Genomic DNA, 27540 nt, shown 5'->3' on the forward strand with positions numbered 1-27540 from the left:
ATGCTCTCCCTGAGAGAGCATGAGGAGGTTGAGGTTGGAGGGTAGCGGGGGTGTATATTGTAGTGTCCCAGAAGAGTTAGTGCTGCAAGGGGTTCTGGGTATTTGTTCTGTTGTGTTTATGTTGTGTTACGGTGCGGATGTTCTCCCGAAATGTGTTTTGTCATTCTTGTTTGGTGTGGGTTCACATATTTGTAACAGTGTTAAAGTTGTTTATACGGCCACCCTCAGTGTGACCTGTATGGCTGTTGACCAATTATGCCTTGCATTCACTTGTGTGTGTCTAAAAGCCGCAATATCGGAAATTATCGGTATCTGTTTCAAAAAGTTAAATGTATGACTTTTTAAAACGCCGCTGTGTACACGGACGTAGGGAGAAGTACAGAGCGCCAATAAACCTTAAAGGCACTGCCTTTGCGTGCCGGCCCAATCACATAATATCTACGGCTTTTCACACACACAAGTGAATGCAAGGCATACTTGGTCAACAGCCATACAGGTCACACTGAGGGTGACCGTATAAACAACTTTAACACTGTTACAAATATGCGCCACACTGTGAACCCACACCAAACAAGAATGACAAACACATTTCAGGAGAACATCCGCACCGTAACACAACATAAACACAACAGAACAAATACCCAGAACCCCTTGCAGCACTAACTCTTCCGGGACGCTACAATATACACAAATTGTGAGTTCAAATACTTTTATTTTTTCACTTTTAATGTTTTGGGCAAATTGTGAGTTCAAATATTTTATTTATTCACTTAATGTTTTTGGCAAATTCTGAGTTTAAATATTTTTTCACTTTTAATGTTTTTTTGGCAAATTGTGAGTTCAAATACTTTACTTATTCACTTTTAATGTTTTTGGCAAATTGTGAGTTCAAATACTTTACTTATTCACTTTTAATGTTTTTTGCAAATTGTGAGTTCAAATACTTTATTTATTCACTTTTAATGTTTTTTGCAAATTGTGAGTTCATTTATTTTATTTATTCACTTTTAATGTTTTTGGCAAATTGTGAGTTCAAATATTTTTTCACTTTTAATGTTTTTTTTGGCAAATTGTGAGTTCAAATACTTTATTTATTCACTTTTAATGTTTTTGGCAAATTGTGAGTTCAAATATTTTATTTATTCACTTTTAATGTTTTTGGCAAATTCTGAGGCCAAATATTTTTTCACTTTTAATGTTTTTTTTGGCAAATTGTGAGTTCAAATACTTTATTTATTCACTTAATGTTTTTGGCAAATTGTGAGTTCAAATATTTTATGTATTCACTTTTAATGTTTTCGGCAAATTGTGAGTTCAAATACTTTATTTATTCACTTTTAATGTTTTTGGCAAATTGTGAGTTCAAATACTTTATTTATTCACTTTTAATGTTTTTGGCAAATTGTGAGTTCAAATACTTTATTTATTCACTTAATGGTTTTTTTTGGCAAATTGTGAGTTCAAATATTTTACTTATTCACTTTTAATGTTTTTTTGCAAATTGTGAGTTCAAATATTTCATTTATTCACTTTTAATGTTTTTTGCAGTTTTAATTTTGACATTGCCACATAAGATATGTTTTAATTGCTGATGTGTTTTAATTTATTTTAATTTAAATGCACCATAAAATAACCCGTTTTGTACACTGTTGAGGTGTTTCAATGCGCAGTAGTGTGTAAAGTTAAAGTACCAATGATTGTCACACACACACTAGGTGTGGCAAAATTATTCTCTGCATTTGACCCATCACCCTTGATCACCCCCTGGGAGGTGAGGGGAGCAGTGAGCAGCAGCGGTGCCACGCCCGGGAATCATTTTTGGTGATTTAACCCCCAATTCCAACCCTTGATGCTGAGTGCCAAGCAGGGAGGTAATGGCTCCCATTTTTATAGTCTTTGGTATGACTCGGCCGGGGTTTGAACTCACGACCTACCCATCTCAGGGCGAATACTCTACACTGCAAAAACTGAAATCTAAGATGAAATATGTCAAATAAGGGTGACATTTGCTTATTTTCTGTCTGATAAGATAATTCTTCTCACTAAGCAGATTTTATGTTAGAGTGTTTTACTTGTTTTAAGTGTTTTGGTCCTAAATGATGTCAGTAAGATATTACAGCTTGTTGCTGAGATGTTATGACCTATATTGAGTAAAACATGCTTGCAACTAGAATATCAACTGTTGTGTCATCAACACTCACAAGTTTAAAACTACTTTTTTTAAAGTAATCATTTCTTATTTCAAGCATGAAAAAAAAATCATGACTTTGACACAATTGTGTCTCATAATTAAAACAGATGACAATAGAATGAAACAATAGAAAATAGGTACTCACATAGTAGTACAGTTGGCACAGTACAGTAAACTGACAGTTAATATTTAAACATTTAACATTTCTAACTATTTTGAACAGAAAAGTTTCATGCACATCCAGATAAATTCTTCAAAATTACAATAAAAAAATTTTTTGGCCGGGGGCCGGGCTGTATATATGTGCACTAATTGACTGAAAGAGCACGCACTTGGCGCGATGATGTCATGTTGTCGATGGAAAAATGCATTTTTAGACCATATTATTTGCCTGAGCGGCTAGGAGACCCCGAGAGTAACAAGATGTTGCTTTGTTGCCTTTCCATTAAGAACAATAAATTAGTTTTTAGTATAAGTTTGCTGGTTAAAAGAAACACGAATATCATTATGTCAAGATAATGGCACTAGCATTTATTTCATTTAAGATATTTTTCAACATATTGAGCAAAAAGGTCTCTCTTTTTTTCTACCAAGAAAAGTGCACTTGTTATTAGTGAGAATATACTTATTTTAAGCTATTTTGGGTTCATTGAGGTTAGCTAATTTTACTTGTTTTGGAAAGTCTTGACAAGCCAAATTTTGTTGTTCTATTGGCAGATAATTTTGCTTAGTTCAAATAAAATACCCCTCATTTTTGTATTTTTTTTTCGTGTTTTTGAACACTAACTTTTTGCAGTGTAGGTGACGTAGCAGGTCCGATTTGGCCCCTGGGCCATGAGTTTGACACCTGTGGATAAAATGAAGTATTTCTGTAGAGAGGAGAGAATCTTTCTGTGAATTTCAGGTTTCCAATGCAAATTTTATTTGGAGTGCAATAACTATAAAACATATCAAGAGACATGTATTAAAAGTGCACAAATGTGCTATCATGGGGTCCAACATAGTAACAGCAACCAAACCATGTGTTATGAAACAGGACTTAGCCTGGTTCATTAGGCTAAGAATGCTAATGAGACTGGCTATTGTCTGGGATGTTACAGACTGGCTTGCTTGGAGTGTAAGAAAGAATGTCCATTCCTCCTCCTCATAGTCCTGCTATATCTACAAATAAGTATTACAGACCCATCCCAACTTGACCTTTTGTCACCTGTGCAGCGACTTGGAAACATTAAAGATGAAGACCAACACGGTGGTCACCTTTCATACCTGGTGTCAGGACTCTGTCAGGAGACTACGGGAAATGATCATCCTCATCACCTCGTTTGTCCCTGGAGTGAAAGGCAGAGAGGAAATGAAGGGTGACGTCACATGCATCAGTGATGTCTCGTGTGAACGTCTGCTGACCTTCCAAGATCTGATGCACTCGGATGTCGCGGACAAACTGCTGCACGGCGTAGTCTTTGAGGTAGCCGTAGCCGCCGTGCATCTGGAGAGCCTGGTTGCAGATCTAATGCAAACAATGGAAGAACTGCAGTGTTTCATTAAATGAAGACATTTACATTTACTGGTTGCAGATCTAATGCAAACAATGGAAGAACTGCAGTGTTTCATTGAATGAAGACATTTACATTTACTGGTTGCAGATCTAATGCAAACAATGAAAGAACTGCAGTGTTTCATTGAATGAAGACATTTACATTTACTGGTTGCAGATCTAATGCAAACAATGAAAGAACTGCAGTGTTTCATTGAATAAAAACATTTACATTTACTGGTTGCAGATCTAATGCAAACAATGAAAGAACTGCAGTGTTTCATTGAATAAAAACATTTACATTTACTGGTTGCAGATCTAATGCAAACAATGAAAGAACTGCAGTGTTTCATTGAATAAAAACATTTACATTTACTGGTTGCAGATCTAATGCAAACAATGAAAGAACCGCAGTGTTTCATTAAATAAAGACATTTACATTTACTGGTTGCAGATCTAATGAAAAAACAATGAAAGAACCGCAGTGTTTCATTAAATAAAGACATTTACATTTACTGGTTGCAGATCTAATGAAAAAACAATGAAAGAACCGCAGTGTTTCATTGAATGAAGACATTTACATTTACTGGTTGCAGATCTAATGCAAACAATGAAAGAACCGCAGTGTTTCATTAAATAAAGACATTTACATTTACTGGTTGCAGATCTAATGCAAACAATGGAATAACTGCAGTGTTTCATTAAATAAAGACATTTACAGTAAGGGTGCTGAATCCAAATATCCCCAGCTATATACAAAATATTGTCACACAAATGATTAGATAAATAAACTATACTATTGTCAGCATTATGTGATATCTTTTATGCACTTATTTTCATTCACAATTGTTATAACATTTAATTTTCTGTGTTGAAATGTACATTTGACACTGTTTTGCACATTTTTTTACATCTGTATAGCATTTTGGTAATTTTCTAAATGTGCTATATAAATGATTAAACTGAACTAGCTATTGTTTGTGACTAATTAAGCAGTAGTATAATCATAACATACAATAATAATGCAATTATTCCTTTCAAATGCAATAAACTTGGATTTTTTCATTAGTACTTTTTTACCATTCTAATTGGAGAGGCCAGAACGTAATTATCCTGAATTTGTAAACAAATAATACAAATGAAATTGACTCTCACTAGAGTGGCGACTAGCAACTAGCTAGAAGAGAGTAGCAACTGTCGAGTAACAACTAGCAAGTAGTGACTAGCAACTAGCTAGAATAGAGTAGCAACTATCGAGTAACAACTAGCAAGACGAGCAGTGACTAGCGACTAGCAAGTAGAGAGTTGCGACTAACCAGTAGAGATTAGAGACTAGACAGTAGTGATTAGCGACAAACGATTAGCAAGTAGAGAGTAGCGACAAGCGATTAGAAAGTAGCGACTACCGAGTAGCGACAAGCCACTAGAAACTAGCTTGTAGAGACTAACGAGTAGCAATTAGCAAGTTGAGAGTAGCGAGTAGTGACTTGAGAGTAGCGACAAGAGGGTAGCAAATATAGTAGCGTAGCGACTAGCAAGTAACAACTAGCGACTAGCAAGTAGTGACTAGCAATTAGCTAGAAGAGAGTAGCAACTATCGAGTAACAACTAGCAAGTAGAGCAGTGTAGAGCAGTGACTAGCGAGTAGCGACTAGTAAGTAGAGAGTAGCGACTAGCCAGTAGAGATTAGAGACTAGACAGTAGTGATTAGCGACAAGCGATTAGCAAGTAGAGAGTAGCGACTACCGAGTAGCGACGAGCCGCTAGAAACTAGCTTGTAGAGACTAGCGAGTACCAAGTAGCAAATAGCAAGTTGAGAGTAGCGAGTAGTGACTCGAGAGTAGAGAGTAGCGACAAGAGGGTAGCAAATATAGAAGCGTAGCGATTAGCAAGTAACGACTAGCAACTAGCTAGAAGAGAGTAGCAACTATCGCGTGACAACTGGCAAGTAGAGCAGTGACTAGCGAGTAGCGACTAGCCAGTAGAGATTAGAGACTAGACAGTAGTGATTAGCGACAAGCAATTAGCAAGTAGAGAGTAGCGACTACAGAGTAGCGATGAGCCACTAGAAACTAGCAAAAGGTAGCAAATATAGTAGCGTAGCGACTAGCTAGTAACAACTAGCGAGTAACAACTAGTGACTAGTAAGTAGTGACTAGCAACTAGCTACAAGAGAGTAGCAACTATCGAGTAACAACTAGCGAGTAGCGACTAGCCAGTAGAGATCAGAGTGGATTGATAAAACGCGGTCGTGAGTCTAGTGCGTTCACTGAAACTGACACAGCCTGCGTGACTTTGAGAAGGAAACATTGTTTGTTACAAACCTTTGTGTGGTGTTGATTCCTTATTTGTCATTATTGCAAGCTTATTTTAATGTGTAGCAGCGGCAACCGAACCGGATGTGACAGCTTGTCTTAATTACGTCGGTCAGCTTGACCAAAAAATACCGATACTTGGTATACATCCCTCGTAGCGACTAGCCAGTGACAACTACAAAGTAGAGAGTAGCGACCATAGACATCTTCTAAGGGTACACAGCATGGAGCGCTACTGGCGCTGACGAGACGCGGGGCCGCCATCTTGGAGTGGTGATCCGCTCCACTCAGTGCAATTCATTTGGCAGGAGCAACGAACTGTCAGCGCATTTAATTCATCTTACCTCACTGAATACCACTGATTTTCACGTGCTTTTTTGTCATACGTGTAGCTATGATCAAGGACACATGTTTTATTATTCATAGTTTGCTTAACAGTAATAGAATATTCTTATATGCTATAAGTGACAAGACGTCCGAGATCAAAACTGGGAATATAATCCCAGAGAAGGGGGAAAAAAACAGTCAGCTAATTTTAAATTGAAGAAACAATATGATTAGGTTATATATACATGCGTATGTCGTACATAAACAATGTATGAATACATTAGATATCTATATATCTTATAGACTGTATCTCTGTTGCTGCAGCAGCAGAGAGTTTATTCTGTCTTGACACTTTGTATTGATATTTTCTTTTACATTCTTCCCTTAAATGATCATGTTTACACTGATTGTTTTATATGTATTTTTTATGTATGTACCCCCCCTACACAATCTGGACTGTGGTCCTAACTTTCACCCCTGTTGGCTTCATCATTTATTTCAACTTTATGTTATTCAAGTATGACATTTATAAATGTAATTAATTTAATTGACAAGCAATTCTATTATGGTCATACTCTTGTTTGCTAGCGGCTACGATTTCAGTACTATAGAAGATCTTTGCTCCTTCTCAACTCTGTGGTAATATTCTTTTCACAAAATACAAGCAATAGTACGTTAATGTTAAATCTTACTTGTGCAAAGTAATCCCCCGATTCCTATTTTCAACAGTCCGCTCATTTGAGCAGGAAAACGCTGAACACCATCTTTGTTTTCTACCTGTCAACTGTCAGTTTAGCATCTTTGTTTTCTACCCGTCAACTGTCAGTTTAGCATCTTTGTTTTCTACCTGTCAACTGTCAGTTTAGCATCTTTGTTTTCTACCTGTCAACTGTCAAGTTTAGCAACTTTGTTTTCTACCTGTCAAGTTGAGCATCTTTGTTTTCTACCTGTCAAGTTTAGCATCTTTGTTTTCTACCTGTCAACTGTCAGTTTAGCATCTTTGTTTTCTACCTGTCAACTGTCAGTTTAGCATCTTGGTTTTCTACCTGTCAACTGTCAGTTTAGCATCTTTGTTTTCTACCTGTCAAGTTGAGCATCTTTGTTTTCTACCTGTCAAGTTGAGCATCTTTGTTTTCTACCTGTCAAGTTTAGCATCTTTGTTTTCTACCTGTCAACTGTCAGTTTAGCATCTTTGTTTTCTACCTGTCAACTGTCAGTTTAGCATCTTTGTTTTCTACCTGTCAACTGTCAGTTTAGCATCTTGGTTTTCTACCTGTCAACTGTCAGTTTAGCATCTTTGTTTTCTACCTGTGAACTGTCAGTTTAGCATCTTGGTTTTCTACCTGTCAACTGTCAGTTTAGCATCTTTGTTTTCTACCTGTCAAGTTGAGCATCTTTGTTTTCTACTTGTCAAGTTGAGCATCTTTGTTTTCTACCTGTCAAGTTTAGCATCTTTGTTTTCTACCTGTCAACTGTCAGTTTAGCATCTTTGTTTTCTACCTGTCAACTGTCAGTTTAGCATCTTTGTTTTCTACCTGTCAACTGTCAGTTTAGCATCTTGGTTTTCTACCTGTCAACTGTCAGTTTAGCATCTTTGTTTTCTACCTGTCAACTGTCAAGTTTAGCATCTTTGTTTTCTACCTGTCAACTGTCAGTTTAGCATCTTGGTTTTCTACCTGTCAACTGTCAGTTTAGCATCTTTGTTTTCTACCTGTCAACTGTCAAGTTTAGCATCTTTGTTTTCTACCTGTCAACTGTCAGTTTAGCATCTTGGTTTTCTACCTGTCAACTGTCAAGTTTAGCATCTTTGTTTTCTACCTGTCAACTGTCAGTTTAGCATCTTTGTTTTCTACCTGTCAACTGTCAGTTTAGCATCTTTGTTTTCTACCTGTCAACTGTCAGTTTAGCATCTTTGTTTTCTACCTGTCAACTGTCAGTTTAGCATCTTGGTTTTCTACCTGTCAACTGTCAGTTTAGCATCTTTGTTTTCTACCTGTCAACTGTCAAGTTTAGCAACTTTGTTTTCTACCTGTCAAGTTGAGCATCTTTGTTTTCTACCTGTCAAGTTGAGCATCTTTGTTGTCTACCTGTCAAGTTTAGCATCTTTGTTTTCTACCTGTCAAGTTTAGCATCTTTGTTTTCTACCTGTCAACTGTCAGTTTAGCATCTTTGTTTTCTACCTGTCAACTGTCAGTTTAGCATCTTGGTTTTCTACCTGTCAACTGTCAGTTTAGCATCTTTGTTTTCTACCTGTCAAGTTGAGCATCTTTGTTTTCTACCTGTCAAGTTGAGCATCTTTGTTTTCTACCTGTCAAGTTTAGCATCTTTGTTTTCTACCTGTCAACTGTCAGTTTAGCATCTTTGTTTTCTACCTGTCAACTGTCAGTTTAGCATCTTTGTTTTCTACCTGTCAACTGTCAGTTTAGCATCTTGGTTTTCTACCTGTCAACTGTCAGTTTAGCATCTTTGTTTTCTACCTGTCAACTGTCAAGTTTAGCAACTTTGTTTTCTACCTGTCAAGTTGAGCATCTTTGTTTTCTACCTGTCAAGTTGAGCATCTTTGTTTTCTACCTGTCAAGTTTAGCATCTTTGTTTTCTACCTGTCAACTGTCAGTTTAGCATCTTTGTTTTATACCTGTCAACTGTCAGTTTAGCATCTTTGTTTTCTACCTGTCAACTTTCAGTTGAACATCTTTGTTTTCTACCTGTCGACTGTCAGTTTAGCATCTTTGTTTTCTACCTGTCAACTGTCAAGTTTAGCAACTTTGTTTTCTACCTGTCAAGTTGAGCATCTTTGTTTTCTACCTGTCAAGTTGAGCATCTTTGTTTTCTACCTGTCAAGTTTAGCATCTTTGTTTTCTACCTGTCAACTGTCAGTTTAGCATCTTTGTTTTATACCTGTCAACTGTCAGTTTAGCATCTTTGTTTTCTACCTGTCAACTTTCAGTTGAACATCTTTGTTTTCTACCTGTCGACTGTCAGTTTAGCATCTTTGTTTTCTACCTGTCAACTGTCAGTTTAGCATCTTTGATGTCGGCAGTCCGATATTATCGGACATCTCTACTCATAACATAACTCATTATTCACAAAAGACTTACATCGAAGCACTCATCCGTAGCAAACAGCTTGGCCATGGAACAAAGCGCGACGGCGTCCGGCCGACCCTCCTGAAGAGCTACTGCGGCTTCACGCACCAGAAGACGAGACGCCACCAACTTGGTAGCCATTTCTGCCAGTTTGAACTGTAGAAACTACGCACAGAATGCAGACAATGACTGGGAGGTTCACACTCACATTGTCGTTGCTTCTGACTGACCTGGTTGTTGGACAGAGTCTCCCCAAACTGCTTGCGCACCAACAGGTGATCCCGAGCAAGCTGCACGGAAGCATGGGCAGCACCCAGGGAACAAGATGCTGAAACGTGTCAGACGGAAATACATTATTTTAATAACAAATGTAGGACAACATGTAACTAAGAGTATCAGTGACACACCAAGGGGGAAAATGAGAGGATACCATCAGAATAAAGTTGTACTTTCACAACAATATAGCAGTGATTCTACTAGAGGAAGTTTGCAATATTACAGGAATTAAGTTGTAGTATGAAGAAAAAGACAAATTATGCGGATTTATTGTGTGGATGCTCCAAAACATTCACACACATGGTTTTCTACACTAAAATAATTTATGTATTCTTTTACTACTTCTTCTCCAGATTTTGGCGTGCTCTACCTTCCACATTTTTCATCTGATTCAAACCGTTCCAACTTCAAACTGTTCAGCGTATTCCGGAATCACAGGCTTTCCCTTGGAAAAAAACAAAAATTTGCAGATTTCCCAGAATTCCAGGTTTTCCGGGACATTTTTCCCCATTCAAAATGAGTTGGCCATTTTTCAAACTTCCACCATTTCCACATTTTTCAACCGATTCAAACCATTCCACCTTTCAACATATTCCACTCATCCTGGACATTCAAATTATAATTTTTCCAAATTCAAAAAAATTCCAAGAATTCCCTTTTTTTCAAACCCATATTTGACCCTTTTTCTGGCGACTACTCCTTCCACATTTTTTAACCCACTACAACCGTTCCACCATTCAAACATTCCTCTTAATCAGGACAAAAAACAAAGTTGTTTTTTGAACTGGAAAATTTCCCAGTTTTCCCGAAATTCCTTAATACCATTTCTCAATTAAAAGATGTTACTACTTCAACATTTCTCGACCGATTTGAAAAATTCCAACACCAACCATTTCAACTCATTCAGAACATTCAAGTCTTTTAACAGTTTCCCAAAAATTACCAAATTTCCCTTGAAATTTCCATTGATATGAATGAGACATTTTTCAAAGTTCCACAATTCCCACATTTTTCATCCGATTTCAAACCATTCCAACGTCAAACTGTTCAGGCTATTCGGGAATCGCGAGCTTTCCCTTGACAAATTCCAAAAATTCCCAGATTTCCAGGTTTTCCGTGACATTTTCCCCAATCAAAATGAATTGGCCATTTTTCAAACTTCCACCATTTCCACATTTTTCAACCGATTCAAACCATTCCACCCTCAACATATTCCACTCATTCTGGACATTCAAACTATAATTTTTCCAACATAAAAAAATTTCTAGGGATTCCCAGAATTCCCTTTTTTTTCAAACCCATTTTTGACCCATTTTTCTGGCGACTACTCTTCCACATTTTTCAACCCACTTCAACCATTCCACCATCCAAACATTCGTAAAAAATGTTACTACTTCAACATTTCTCGACCGATTTGAAAAATTCCAACACCAACCATTTCAACTCATTCAGAACATTCAAGTCTTTTAACATTTTCCCCAAAATTCCCGAAATTCCCATGAAATTCCCATTGATATGAATGAGACATTTTTCAAAGTTCCACAATTCCCACATTTTTCATCCGATTCAAACAGTTCCAACTAACTGTTCAGGTTATTCGGGAATCGCGAGCTTTCCCTTGAAAAAATCAAAAAATTTGCAGATTTCCCAGATTTCCAGGTTTTCCAGGACATTTTTCCCATTCAAAATGAGTTGGCCATTTTTCAAACTTCCACCATATCCACATTTTTCAACCGATTCAAACCATTCCACCTTCAACATATTCCACTCATCCTGGACATTCAAATTATAATTTTTCCAAATTCAAAAAAATTCCAAGAATTCCCTTTTTTTTCAAACCCATATTTGACCCTTTTTTCTGGCGACTACTCCTTCCACATTTTTCAACCCACTACAACCGTTCCACCATTCAAACATTCCTCTTAATCAGGACAAAAAACAAAGTTGTTTTTTGAACTGGAAAATTTCCCGGTTTTCCCGAAATTCCTTAATAACATTTCTCAATTAAAAGATGTTACTACTTCAACATTTCTCAACCGATTTGAAAAATTCCAACACCAACCATTTCAACTCATTCAGAACATTCAAGTCTTTTAACAGTTTCCCAAAAATTACCAAATTTCCCTTGAAATTCCCATTGATATGAATGAGACATTTTTCAAAGTTCCACAATTCCCACATTTTTCATCCGATTCAAACCGTTCCAACTAACTGTTCAGGTTATTCGGGAATCGCGAGCTTTCCCTTGAAAAAATCAAAAAATTTGCAGATTTCCCAGATTTCCAGGTTTTCCGGGACATTTTTCCCATTCAAAATGAGTTGGCCATTTTTCAAACTTCCACCATTTCCACATTTTTCAACCGATTCAAACCATTCCACCTTCAACATATTCCACTCATCCTGGACATTCAAATTATAATTTTTCCAAATTCAAAAAAATTCCAAGAATTCCCTTTTTTTCAAACCCATATTTGACCCTTTTTTCTGGCGACTACTCCTTCCACATTTTTCAACCCACTACAACCGTTCCACCATCCAAACATTCCTCTTAATCAGGACAAAAAACAAAGTTGTTTTTGGAACTGGAAAATTTCCCAGTTTTCCCGAAATTCCTTAATACCATTTCTCAATTAAAAGATGTTACTACTTCAACATTTCTCGACCGATTTGAAAAATTCCAACACCAACCATTTCAACTCATTCAGAACATTCAAGTCTTTTGACATTTTCCCAAAAATTCCCAAATTTCCATGAAATTCCCATTGATATGAATGAGACATTTTTCAAAGTTCCACAATTCTCATATTTTTCATCCGATTCAAACTGTTCCAACTTCAAACTGTTCAGGCTATTCGGGAATCGTGAGTTTTTCTTGACAAATTCCAAAAATTCACAGATTTCCCAGAATTCCAGGTTTTCCGGGACATTTTTCCCAATCAAAATTAATTGGCCATTTTTCAAACTTCCACCATTTCCACATTTTTCAACCGATTCAAACCATTCCACCTTCAACATATTCCACTCATCCTGGAAATTCAAAGTATTATTTTTCCAAGTTAAAAAAAATTCCAGGAATTCCCAGAATTCCCATTTTTTCAAACCCATATTTGACCCTTTTTTCTGGCGACTACTCCTTCCACATTTTTCCACCCACTTCAACCGTTCCACCATCCAAACATTCATCTTAATCAGGACAAAAAACAAAGTTGTTTTTTGAACTGGAACATTTCCCGGTTTTCCCGAAATAACTTAATACCATTTCTCAATTAAAAATGTTACTACTTCAACATTTCTCGACCGATTTTGAAAAATTCCAACACCAACCATTTCAACTCATTCAGAACATTCAAGTCTTTTAACAGTTTCCCAAAAATTCCCGAAATTCCCTAGAAATTTCCATTGATAAGAATGGGACATTTTTCAAAGTCCACAATTCCCACATTTTTTATCCGATTCAAACCATTCCAAGTGCAAAATATTCAGCCAGTTCAAAATTGTGTGCTCTCCTTCAACAATTTCAAAAAATTCCTGGATTTTCAAGAATCCCCAGTTTTCAGGGACATTTTCCCCATTCAAAATGAATTGGCCGTTTTTTTAACTTGCACAATTTGCACATTTTTCAACCTATCATTCCAAAATCAACACATTCCACTCATCCAACTAACACTTTCCCAAGTTTCAAACCAAATTTGGTTTTTCCTTGAAATTCAAACTCTTCAACATTCAAACTATTCTTACATTCATACTACATTCTGTCAGCATTTCAGTTAAACTTCCGCATTGGAGCATTCACACGCAATTCCTTCAGGAATTGCCTCGTCTAGTTTTTCAAATAATATTTGTTTGACAGAATTTCGGTTGTAGTTTGACAAGAAAAAAAGTATTGTACAAAAAATGTAAGTGGAATTACTACAAGAAAAAAGTGGTAGTATGGAGGACAAATGGTGTCAGTTATGAGGGTCAAAATATTCTTATGCAAACGAAGTAATATGAGAAACAAAGTCATAGTAAAATTTTATTTTATGAGAATAAGCTAAAAAAGTACAAATAAATGTATGAAATTCAAAGCATTTTTTTTATATATTTAAAAAAGAATAATGCCTTAATTTCAGGAGACACTGTTGTAATTTATAACAATAACAAAACAAAAAAAGCATGAATAAACTTGTAAAAAGAGTTTTTAAAAAGTCAGTATTATACAGTAAAATAAAGTGTAGTATGGAGGAAAATGGCTATTGCTATGGCTTGGCACTGTGGTGTCTATTACGAGGTGGATAAATATTTTTAGGGTAAATATGAGAAAATAATTTACAGAATAACATTTTTATTTTATGAGAATAAAGTTGAAATGTTACAAGATAAATGTAGGAAATTACAGGCATTTGTTTACTTTTAAGAAGAATACTGCTGCCATTTCAGGAAAATATGTTGTAATTTACAAGAATTGTAATACTACTAAATTTTTTTTTTTTTAAATTAAAAATCATGTAAAAGTTGTAATATGACTTTCAAAATTATTATCATTAATAAAAAGTAAGTGTTTTACAAGAAAATAAAGTGGTAGTATGGAGGAAAAATGGTGATGGCTATGACTTCGCCCTGTGGTGTCTATTATGGAGGGTATTTAATGCAAATGAAGTAATATAAGAAAATAAGTTTTTATTTTATGAGAATAAAGTTTAAATATTGCAAGATAAATGTTGCAAATTACAATCTTTTTTTCTATTTTAAGAAAGGAATCTGGAAATGGAGGAGAATCTGTTGTAATTTATGAGAATAAATTATTTTTTTTAATATGGCTTTAATGCTGATTTTTTTAATATCTATGATCAGTTTGTGGTTTTTTTTCCCATTGGAAAATAGAGATAATCCAAAAGTAATTGAGGCGTCCATGAAAATGTTAATGTTTGAGACTACAATAAAGCCTAGATTATGCTGCTGCATCGAGGCGCTACGGCGGCTCGCTCAAACCCCACCTGCTAACTTGATGTTGACGTTCTAACATTTGCAATAAAAGAATGAATGTTGTAATTATGAGATGAAGATTCACTCTAGAACCCACTAAAAAGTTAAAGTACCAATGAGTGCCACACACACACTGGGTGGGGTGAGATTATTCTCTGCATTTGACCCATCACCCTCACCTCCCTGGGAGGTGAGGGGAGCAGTGAGCAGCAGCGGTGGCCGCGCCCGGGAATTATTTTTGGTGATTTAACCCCCAATTCCAACCCTTGATGCTGAGTGTCAAGCAGGGAGGTAATGGCTCCCATTTGTATAGTCTTTGGTATGACTCGGCCGGGGGGCTTGAACTCACGACCTACCCGATCTCAGGGCGGACACTCTGACCCAGGGATGTCAAACCGGTTTTCATTGAAGGCCACATGGCAGTCATGGCTGCCATCCGAGGGCCGCTTGTAACAGTGAATAATGGTAATGATGGCAGTCGCACGTTAAGAGATACGTGTAGACTGCAATATGATGGCAGTCACACATAAGAGATACGTGTAGACTGCAATATGATGGCAGTCACACATAAGAGATACATGTAGACTGCAATATGCCTAATGTTCATAATATGGAAAAAACTGCCAGCTCAGTTGCCAGAATTTGTGTTAATCTACATTAGTTTTTACAACATGATATTGTTCATAGAAAAACCGTACAAGTTTTTTTTTTTTTATTCTGGCAATTTAGCTGCCAGTTTTTCTACTGTAAATTTGTATCGTTTTTTCCATTTACAGTAACACACCGTTAAAAACAACAATTGTAGATTTTACAGTCGAAAACTGGCAGCTCAGTCAACAAAATTTTTACGCAAAAAAACAGTAGTCGTTTTTGTCAATTTACAGTAATATGCTGTAACGTAACATTTATTGTCATTTTTATTAATTTGATGGGTAGTTTGCTGTAAAGTTAAGTATTTTTATTTAGACAAAAACATGTTTGGAAAGTATGATAATATACTGTAATATTTGTTGCAATAATGGATACTATTAAAGTGTAAAAGGTATGCAACAGTGAATAATGTATGAATTTGCCTCTAGATTTCATTATTAATTATACTTTTTTTTTTTTTAAGTAGACTGTCGATTTAACAGTAAAAACTTAACACTTACAAAATTTTACTGTAAAATAGTGTTTTTTATTTTATTTTATACAACATTTTACGGTACCGTACTTAAAATCCTTTCATTTACTCAAAACTCGACAGTGCGCCTTATAACCCGGTGCGCTAAATGTACGGAATAATTCTGGTTGTGCTTACCGACTTCGAATCTATTTTATTTGGTACATGGTGAAATGATAAGTGTGACCAGTAGATGGCAGTCACACATAAGAGATACATGTAGACTGCAGTATGATGGCAGTCACATGTAAGAGATACGTATAGACTGCAATATGATGGCAGTCACACATAAGAGATACGTGTAGACTGCAATATGATGGCAGTCACACATAAGAGATACGTGTAGACTGCAATATGATGGCAGTCACACATAAGAGATATGTGTAGACTGCAATATGATGGCAGTCGCACATAATAGATACGTGTAGACTGTAATATGATGGCAGTCACATGTAAGAGATACGTATAGACTGCAATATGATGGCAGTCACACATAAGAGATATGTGTAGATTGCAATATGATGGCAGTCACACATAATAGATATGTGTAGACTGCAATATGATGGCAGTCACACATAAGAGATATGTGTAGACTGCAATATGATGGCAGTCACACATAATAGATACGTGTAGACTGTAATATGATGGCAGTCACATGTAAGCGATACGTATAGACTGCAATATGATGGCAGTCACACATAAGAGATATGTGTAGATTGCAATATGATGGCAGTCACACATAATAGATATGTGTAGACTGCAATATGATGGCAGTCACACATAAGAGATATGTGTAGACTGCAATATGATGGCAGTCACACATAAGAGATACGTGTAGACTGCAATATGATGGCAGTCGCACGTTAAGAGATACGTGTAGACTGCAATATGATGGCAGTCACACATAAGAGATATGTGTAGATTGCAATATGATGGCAGTCACACATAATAGATATGTGTAGACTGCAATATGATGGCAGTCACACATAAGAGATATGTGTAGACTGCAATATGATGGCAGTCACACATAAGAGATACGTGTAGACTGCAATATGATGGCAGTCGCACGTTAAGAGATACGTGTAGACTGCAATATGATGGCAGTCACACATAAGAGATATGTGTAGATTGCAATATGATGGCAGTCACACAAGAGATACGTGTGGATTGCAATATGATGGCAGTCACACATAAGAGATATGTGTAGACTGCCATATGATGGCAGTCACACATAAGAGATATGTGTAGACTGCAATATGCCAAATGTACATAATATGGAAAAAAACTGGCAGCTCAGTTGCCAGAATTGTTGTGTTAATCTATATTAGTTTTTACAACATGACATTGTTCACGGAAAAACCGTAAAAGTTCTTTTTTTTAATTCTGGCAACTTAGCTGCCAGTTTTTCTACCGCAAAATTTTTTTTTTATCGTTTTTTTCCATTTACAGTAACACACCGTTAAAAACAACAATTGTAGATTTTACAGTCAAACTGGCAGCTCAGTCAGCGGAATTTTAACGCGAAAAAACAGTAGTCGTTTTTTTCAATTTACAGTAATATGCTGTAACGTAACATTTATTGTCATTTTTATTAATTTGATGGGAAGTTTGCTGTAAAGTTAAGTATTTTTATTTAGACAAAAACATGTTTGGAAAGTATGATAATATACTGTAATATTTGTTGCAATAATGGATACTATTAAAGTATAAAAAGGTATGCAACTTCAAGCAGTACATATATTTTTTTTTAAGTCAAATTGAAAAAAATCCTTACATTTAGTGAGCAAAATGAAGCCATTTATTGACACATATCATTCCCAGGTGTTTGCGGGCCACATGAAATTATGTGGCGGGTCAGATCTGGCCCCCGGGGCCTTGAGTTTGACACGTGTGCTCTAACCACTAGGCCACTGGCGACGGAAGCTAAAATACACATTCCGGGTTTAAACACTAAATCAGCTTGACACACTTACAGTTATTCAACACATTTTAAATTGTTGAATGTGTACAGTAAGTATTCAGCAATAATGAACTATAATGACGGGATGGATTGGACTCAGTCTAGTCTTTCAATCGCTCTTATGTCTGTTATGTTTTCTACGAACAAACTGCCTATTTTACAAAAAAATTATTAAACATATTTTGTTTTTTTATTGTGAATATGCAGGGATGCATGATAGATTTGTCAAGATGTAAAAATATGTATGGTGCTCACCGATATTAATCCGGCCTCCATTCAGGCCTTTCATGGCGATGATGAAGCCTTCCCCTTCCTCGCCGAGCCTGTTGCTTACAGGAACAGCACAGTCCTCAAATATGACCGCCCTGGTCGGCTGGGAGTTCCACCCCACCTGAGGAGCACACTGCAACTTTACTGAATGTGACTTTATACTGACACCTAGTGGCCACATGTAGTAGTACAACATAACATGAGCAAGGCCTTTGGGATGACGCTACCTTTTTTTCCTTTTTGCCAAAACTGAGGCCTGGAGTGTCCTTCTCCACCACCAGACAGGAGACCCCTTTAGGACCTTTGCCCCCTGTGCGGCACATCACGACATACACGTCTGTGTCTCCCCCTCCACTGATGAAGGCCTGCAATGACAGAGGAGCCTCATTAGGCTATTGTTTTATTTCACTGCGGTGGAACATTACATACAAAAATTAAGTTTAGTTTAGTTTATTATTTCTTCGGTCAGTGGTCAACAAAATAAACAAACAGTTTTACATTCATAAATTGAAAATGTTGCAGACCAAAAGGGTTTAGGTTGAAGTTGAACACTAGAGATGTCTGATGATATCGGACTGCCGATATTATAGCCCGATAAATGCTTTAAAATGTAATATCGGAAATTATCGGTATCGGTTTCAAAATGATCGGTATCCGTTTCAAAAAGTAAAATGTATGACTTTTTAAAACGTCGCTGTACGGAGTGGTACACGGACGTAGGGAGAAGTACAGAGCGCAAATAAACCTTAAAGGCACAGCCTTTGCGTGCTGGTCCAATCACATAATATCTACGGCTTTTCACACACACAAATGAATGCAAGGCATACTTGGTCAACAGCCATACAGGTCACACTGAGGGTGGCCCAGTGTTTCCCACACATTCATTTATTTGTGGCGGCCCGCCACGAAAGAATTACGTCCGCCACAAATTTAAAAAAATAATTATTATTATTATTTTATTTTATTTTTTTTGTCCTGTCCAGCTTCTCAGGCAAATCATATAGTTGATGTAGATGCCAATATAGGCTGTTCAGATTTACTTTACAAAAGAGAAGTGTAGGATACTTCTCTTGTTGCCTTATTTGTATTTGACCACTACTGTTTTCTGTTTATTTGTTACTGACTATGGCAGGACACCTCTGCCTCTGTTTCACTTTATGTTGCTGGTAAATAATATGGTTGTAGTAGTAGGCTAAAGTTAAATTATTTAGTATGCACTAATTAAAGGGGCAGAGCTTTAAGAGACATTTTAGCTTTTATATTTTATAAGATATATTTTTTGGAAGAACCACAACTAATAAATATATTTCAGTGAATAATTTATTGTTCAAATCTGTATATAAATATGTACATAAAGTGTTGTAATTATATTGTAAAATGGATGGATGGACGTTTAAAACAAAACTGTTATTATCAATTAGTAAGTATACATTTTTTTAGCCTTTTTAGAGAAAATCATATCATTGTAGTAAATTATGCAAATTGCTCGATGATGTCATGGTGACCACGCCCATAGCCACGCCCCCAGTGCCACAGGTATCTTGGCAGTTTATGGGAAACACTGGTGGCCGTATAAACAACTTTAACACTGTAACAAATATGCGCCACACTGTGAACCCACACCAAGCAAGAATGACAAACACATTTCGGGAGAACATCCGCACCGTAACACAACATAAACACAACAGAACAAATACCCACAACCCCTTGCAGCACTAACTATTCCGGGATGCTACAATATACAACCCCCGCTACCCCCTACCCCGAACCCCGCCCACCTCAACCTCCTCATGCTCTCTCAGGGAGAGCATGTCCCAAATTCCAAGCTGCTGTTTTGAGGCATGTTAAAAAAAATAATGCACTTTGTGACTTCAATAATAAATATGGCAGTGCCATGTTGGCATTTTTTTTTCCATAACTTGAGTTGATTTATTTTGGAAAACCTTGTTACATTGTTTAATGCATCCAGCGGGGCATCACAACAAAATTAGGCATAATAATGTGTTCATCCCACCACTATACATATCGGTATCAGTTGATATCTGAATCGGTAATTAAGAGTTGGACAATATCGGAATATCGACAAAAAAGCCATTATCGTACATCTCTATCACATACCATATATTTATTGACTGCCATTCCACTTTACAGGTTTATTTCAAGTTCAAGCAAAGTGGAGTGCAGTTACCTTTGACCCATTCACGATGTAATGGTCACCTTTGCGCTGTGCACTGGTCAGGAGGGACGCGGCGTCACTGCCACTGCCTTCAATTAACATCAGTAATGTCATCAGCAAAGACTGCACGCCGTCTGTATGTTATATTTAAATCATAAATAGGCCACAGTAATAAGACTGACCTGGTTCAGTGAGACAGTAAGAAGCAAACTTGTCCATGGAACACAGGTCAGGACAGAACCTTTGTCTCTGCTCAGAATTGCCGAAGGTGTCAATCATCCAGGCGCACATGCTGAAAGTAACAATTATCATACACAGTCAAGCCCAGGCCATTCCTATCCCTGATATTAGTGGACAATGTGAAGAAAACAAACTGAATAACATCTATAACGTGATCTTTTAGAGCACAGGTGTCAAACTCAAGGCCCGGGCGCCAAATCTGGCCCGCCACATTATTTTATGAACGCCTGGAAATAATACACGTTAAAAAAAATGCTTAATCTTTTCTTACTAAATATATTTGTTCTTTCCCTTCTGACATGAACAATCATGTACTGCATGTATATCTTTTAAAATTAAATATCAAAATGAAAATATTATCATGTATTCCAAAAATATGTTTTGTTAAAATAAAGACAAATACTGTATGTAAATATCTGCTTGACTTATGATTTCAAAACAAATTATCACTCAAATTGTAGACTGTAAAATACACAAAGTGGTAGTATAGAGGAAAATGGTGATAGCTATGACTTGGCCCTGTGCTGTCTATTACGGAGGGTATTTTATGCAAGTGAAGTAATATCAGAAAATAAGTATTTAATTTCATTTTATGAGAATGAAGTTTAAATATTGCAAGATAAATGTTTTATTTTAAGAAAAGTCATGGAAAGAGAATATGGAGGGTAATATTAACAAAAATTGCTTAATCTTTTCTTACTAAATATATTTGTTATTTCCCTTTTTACATTAAAAATCATTTACTCCATGCAATTGCATATCTTTTAAAATGTAATTATCAAAATTAAATTATGTATTCCAAAAATATGTTTTGTTAAAATAAAGAGAAATACTGGTACTTAAATATCTGCTTGACTTATGATTTCAAAACAAATTACCAATCAAATTGTAGACTGTAAAATTGACAATAGTTTTTATAGTTAAATTCTGCCGACTGAGTTTTTTAGCGTAAAATCAACTTTGGTACTGTTTTTTTCCATATACAGTAAATCACTAAAACATTAAAAAACAGACAAAAAAAACATTAAAACAACAAGATTTTACGGTATAAACAAACAAACTGGCAGGTCTGTTGCTTGAATTTTACCGCTAAAACAGTGGTATTGTTTTTCCATTCCATTTCTTAAATTTTTTTATATGCTGTAAAAAAAAAACTGCTTTTACTGTAAAATTCTGGTGACTGAGCTGCCAATTTTTAAAATATATATATATTTTTTTTTTTTTGCAGCTTATGTAAAAAAAATATATTGTTAATGTGTGTGTGTGTATATATATATATATATATATATATATATAGATATATATAGATATATATATATATATAACTCATTGTTAAAAGCGGCCCTCTGAGGGCAACCATAACTGCAATGTGGCCCTCAATGAAAACAAGTTTGACACCCCTGGTTTAGAGCATCCTAATCAATTACAATGTAACTGCATAAAGAAAGAATATGTCAATCATTTTGGACATTTTTAAACGCAAATCTATCTTTCATCACATTATTTTGTAATTTCACTTTTTGTATTATCGTTTTATAGTAACTCAAAATGTAATGATACAGATGTCATTTTGATGATATTATGGTGGTAATTTCAAGAATGTAGTCATACTGTTGTGAAAATGGTCAGCATTTTATTTATATATATATATATATATATATATATATATATATATATATATATATATATATATATATATATATATATATATATATATATATATATAAGAAAACAAATCATAATGAAAAATAATGTCAATTTATAAACATATATACACATATTTATAAACATAAAAATGTACATTTTGAGGCGAAAGTAATATGTTGTATAATATGACAAAAAAGTTGGAAATGATCAGAAAAAAATGCTTACTTTTATAACAACAAAAATGTAAAACTAAAAAAAAAAAAAAGATCGTTATAAATGTATATTTGGTGCCTTTTGACATTTTTTTGTTTCACTTTAAGCCATAAAAACAATAATAAAATACCGGTATCATTAATTTGGGGTGTAATTGTATACGCAATATGTATTTCTGTATTGTAAAAATACACTGGCATCTATTTTATATTTAATATATAAAATAACTACAAATAACTCATTTCAATGGAGATTTTATAAGGAAATTAAAATCATAAAACTTAATTATCGTGACCTACTTTTAATTTATTAAGTGCTTTTTTTTATAGTAAGAATAATTTCAAATAAATAATATGAATGCGATCCCAAGTAAATAAGTATCTATCAGCGTACATTCATGCCTTTCTTAGGGGACATACTTGTGAATGCTGATGTACGCTGTGGTGCTGACGCATCCGGTGGACAAGGCTTCAAAAATGACGGACGTGTCCAGCCTGGACAGACCCGATCCCCCAACATCGGGCTGAACGTAGATGCCGCCGAAGCCCAACTGGGCTGCCTTCCGCAACGTCTCTACTGGAAATATTTCCTGGAAAATAAACAGCACACACATCCAAAACATTGTACAAGGGTTCAGAATATGTCTGCCGTATCCAAAACACAGCACGACATAGTTACATGGGAGTATATTTCTATCCTCCAAGGAAATGTGTGTCAATAAGGCAACCTTCTGGTCCCACTCGGCCATGTGTGGAGTCATCTCGTTGGCTGCAAAGTCAAAGGCCACCTTTTGGAACTCCTTTTGTTCATCTGTGAGTCCATGAGAAGCTGTTGCACAGGAGCACATCATGCAAGTTAACTCAGTAAGCAGGAAAAGGGGGGTTGATGATCCAGATAATCAATACTGTTGATACCAGTATCACATTTCCACTTGCATGACGACATTGATGTTTTCTTTACATTTATGAAAATATGTGTTTACTGATATCATTACAATATTCTATATTGTTATTTACAATGCCCTCCAAAAGTATTGGGTTAGGTGGTTGAGGTGGGCGGGGTTTGGTGGTAGCGGGGGGGTGTATATTGTAGCGTCCCGGAAGAGTTAGTGCTGCAAGGGGTTCTGGGTATTTGTTCTGTTGTGTTTATGTTGTGTTACGGTGCGGATGTTATCCCGAAATGTTTTTGTCATTCTTGTTTGGTGTGGGTTCACAGTGTGGCGCATATTTGTAACAGTGTTAAAGTTGTTTATACGGTCACCCTCAGTGTGACCTGTATGGCCATACTTGCCAACCCTCCCGTTTTTAGCGGGAGACTCCCGGTATTCAGCGCCTCTCCCGATAACCTCCTGGCAGAAATTTTCTCCCGACAAACTCCCGGTATTCAGCCGGAGCTGGAGGCCACGCCCCCTCCAGCTCAATGCGGACCTGAGTGGGGACAGCCTGTTCTCACGTCCGCTTTCCCACAATATAAACAGCTTGCCTGCCCAATGACGTCATAACATCTACGGCTTTTAGAGAGTAGAGTGCACAACTGCGCACACAACAAGGAGACGAAGCAGAAGAACGAGGAAATTACAGACATGGCGACGCCGTCGACGAGCAAGATGAAGAAATACGCTTGCTTGCAAGTTCCAAAACGAATGGAAACAAGAATTTCTGTTCATCCAGGACAGTTCGAAGGGGAAGGGGTATGTAATTATGTTGCCTGTACATTTTGTAAAACAGACTTCTCCATTGAACACGGTGGCCGAGTCATGAACGGAGGAGAAGTTAAACAGGACAATACTGCCATCTACTGGATAGCCCCCGGAACACTGAAATTCAAGTATTTATTTTATTTATATGTATAGTAAAATAAATATACATACATATATATATATATATATATATATATATATATATATATATATATATATATATATATAGCTAGAATTCACTAAAAGTCAAGTATTTCATACATACATACATACATACATACATACATACATACATACATACATACATACATATACATATATATATATATATATATATATATATATATATATATATATATATATATATATATATATATATATATATATATATATATATATATATATATATATATATATATATATATATATATATATATGTATACCCACATACATACATACATACATACCCGGTATATACATATACATATACATATATATATATATATATACATATACATATATACATATACATATATATATATATATATATATATATATATATACAATACTTGAGTTGGTGAATTCTAGCTGTAAATATACTCCCCTATTAACCACACCCCCAACCACACCCCAATAAAAACTGATAAAGTTGAGGAATGCTCATCAAACACTTATTTGGAACATCCCACAGGTGTGCAGGCAAATTGGGAACAGGTGGGTGCCATGATTGGGTATAAAAGTAGATTCCATGAAATGCTCAGTCATTCACAAACAAGGATGGGGCGAAGGTCACCACTTTGTCAACAAATGCGTGAGCAAATCGTTGAACAATTTAACAAAAACCTTTCTCAACCAGCTATTGCAAGGAATTTAGGGATTTCACCATCTACGCTCCGTAATATCATCAAAGGGTTCAGAGAATCTGGAGAAATCACTGCACGTAAGCAGCTAAGCCCGTGACCTTCCATCCCTCAGGCTGTACTGCATCAACAAGCGACATCAGTGTGTAAAGGATATCACCACATGGGCTCAGGAACACTTCAGAAACCCACTGTCAGTAACTACAGTTGGTCGCTACATCTGTAAGTGCAAGTTAAAACACTCCTATGCAAGGCGGAAACCGTTTATCAACAACACCCAGAAAAGCCGTCGGCTTCGCTGGGCCTGAGCTCATCTAAGATGGACTGATACAAAGTGGAAAAGTGTTCTGTGGTCTGACGAGTCCACATTTCAAATTGTTTTTGGAAACTGTGGACGTCGTGTCTTCCAGACCAAAGAGGAAAAGAACCATCCGGATTGTTATAGGCGCAAAGTGGAAAAGCCAGCATGTGTGATGGTATGGGGGTGTATTAGAGCCCAAGACATGGGTAACTTACACATCTGTGAAGGCGCCATTAATGCTGAAAGGTACATACAGGTTTTGGAGCAACATATGTTGCCATCCAAGCAACGTTACCATGGACGCCCCTGCTTATTTCAGCAAGACAATGCCAAGCCACGTGTTACATCAACGTGGCTTCATAGTAAAAGAGTGCGGGTACTAGACTGGCCTGCCTGTAGTCCAGACCTGTCTCCCATTGAAAATGTGTGAAGCCTAAAATAGCACAAGGGAGACCCCCGGACTGTTGAACAACTTAAGCTGTACATCAAGCAAGAATGGGAAAGAATTCCACCTGAGAAGCTTCAAAAATGTGTCTCCTCAGTTCCCAAACCTTTACTGAGTGTTGTTAAAAGGAAAGGCCATGTAACACAGTGGTAAAACCCCCCCCCCCCCCCCCCCCCAATCTCCCGAATTTGGAGGTCTCAAGGTTGGCAAGTATGCTGCTATAGATCATAAAAAAGTAAATTTGATAAGTCTATCGATAAAAAGCAGAGCCTGGCGACGCATGCGCGTTTATCATAACGCACAGTCAGCATCTCTGCTTCAGTAAACAATGACAGTGATGATGTCAGCGACGCGAGGCAGATTTGGCACAGCATGGCAACATAAGTTAGCTGAATTCTGATTGGATAAAAACTCTCTAACCTGAAAACAACAGCGCTGGAAGGGGCATAATATAGACACGAAGAGAACATGAATAAGTTTAGATATTTAGGGAAATATTTACTTGCCAACCTTGAGACCTCCGATACCGGGAGGTGGGGGGTGGGGGCGTGGTCGGGGGTGGGGCGGGGGCGTGGTTGGGGGCGTGGTTAAGAGGGGAATATATTTAAGCTAGAATTCACCAACTCAAGTATTTCATATATATATATATATATATATATATATATATATACATATATATATATATATATATATATGTATATATATATATATATGTATGAAATACTTGACTTTCAGTGAATTCTAGCTATATATATATGTATTTATTTTATTATACATACAAATAAATAAAAATACTTGAATTTCAGTGTTCTGTAGGTTATCCAGTAGATGGTAGTATTGTCCTGATTAAGAGTGTCACAACATTGCTGTTTACGGCAGAAGAACTGCTTTACGGTAGACTAAACGTGACTGCTGTTGTTGTGTGTTGTTACCGCGCTGGGAGGACGTTAATGAAACTGCCTAACAATAAACCCACATAAGAAACCAAGAACTCGCACTCGATCATTCTACAGTTATGACGTCATTGGGCAGGCACGCTGTTTATATTGTGGGAAAGCGGACGTGAGAACAGGCCGTCCCCACTCAGGTCCGCATTGAGCTGGAGGGGGCGTGGCCTCCAGCTCCGGCTGAATACCGGGAGTTTGTCGGGAGAAAATTTCTGCCGGGAGGTTATCGGGAGAGGCGCTGAATATCGGGAGTCTCCCGCTAAAAACGGGAGGGTTGGCAAGTATGAGGGAAAGTAAATACAAAATTACTTTTATCTTTAATTGTGATTTCTGGTTATGATAGGCCAGCAGAGAAGCTTTGCTGGTACTGACGGCACACCACTGCTAAATATGTAAACAAGTCAAATGTAAATATTGTAATGTCACGTGACAGGTCATGAGGCGAAAGAGGGCGGTATTAGTGGGGGGTGTGCGGCTCTCTGCCCAATGCCCAGTGGGCACCCATCTTACAGTCTTGACAGTTTCCATCCATCCATTTCCTACCGCTTGTCCCTTTCATTAAACGATAATTAAATATAGCATGTATCATCGTATCGGCTGTAAAAGGGATCATTGCTCGAGGACAACACGGTTCCGTATCTCATTAATTTGAGGTCTGGCACTACTTTTAGCACATCAGCCTTGTATGTATTTAAAGGGCACTTACGGTCGACACATGCAGCTATTCCTCGTCTTTGTGTACTTCTGTGGAAGAATACGCGGTGGCTTTTACACATGTTATGTGTCAGCCGGGTGACTCTCGCCAAACAGGCCGCCATGTTTTTTCTACTCGTGTTACGTCACGCAGGGGCTGTTGGGATATGGAGTTTGGAAAGCAGGGGCGGGCGGAGCTGCGGATTGATTATTAGTTTAACGAAGGGGAGACG

The 27540-nt window shown here is 36.7% G+C and overlaps 1 protein-coding gene across 1 annotated transcript; it reads right to left on the reverse strand.

Annotated features, from left to right (window-relative positions):
• Positions 1–3089: 3089 nt before the first annotated feature.
• acad8 (acyl-CoA dehydrogenase family, member 8) lies at positions 3090–27478 on the reverse strand. Its single transcript, XM_062059901.1, has 11 exons — positions 27321–27478; positions 23090–23190; positions 22782–22951; positions 20445–20554; positions 20275–20351; positions 18314–18451; positions 18072–18207; positions 9684–9781; positions 9466–9618; positions 3596–3698; positions 3090–3519 (listed from the first exon to the last, which is right to left on the reverse strand). Exons 1-11 carry the CDS (start codon positions 27430–27432, stop codon positions 3464–3466), a joined length of 1254 nt encoding a protein of 417 aa, XP_061915885.1. The 5' UTR covers positions 27433–27478; the 3' UTR covers positions 3090–3463.
• Between the last annotated feature and the right edge of the window lie 62 nt (positions 27479–27540).

The sequence above is a fragment of the Entelurus aequoreus genome, linkage group LG10 (assembly GCF_033978785.1).
Source record: "Entelurus aequoreus isolate RoL-2023_Sb linkage group LG10, RoL_Eaeq_v1.1, whole genome shotgun sequence".
NCBI lineage: Eukaryota > Metazoa > Chordata > Actinopteri > Syngnathiformes > Syngnathidae > Entelurus > Entelurus aequoreus.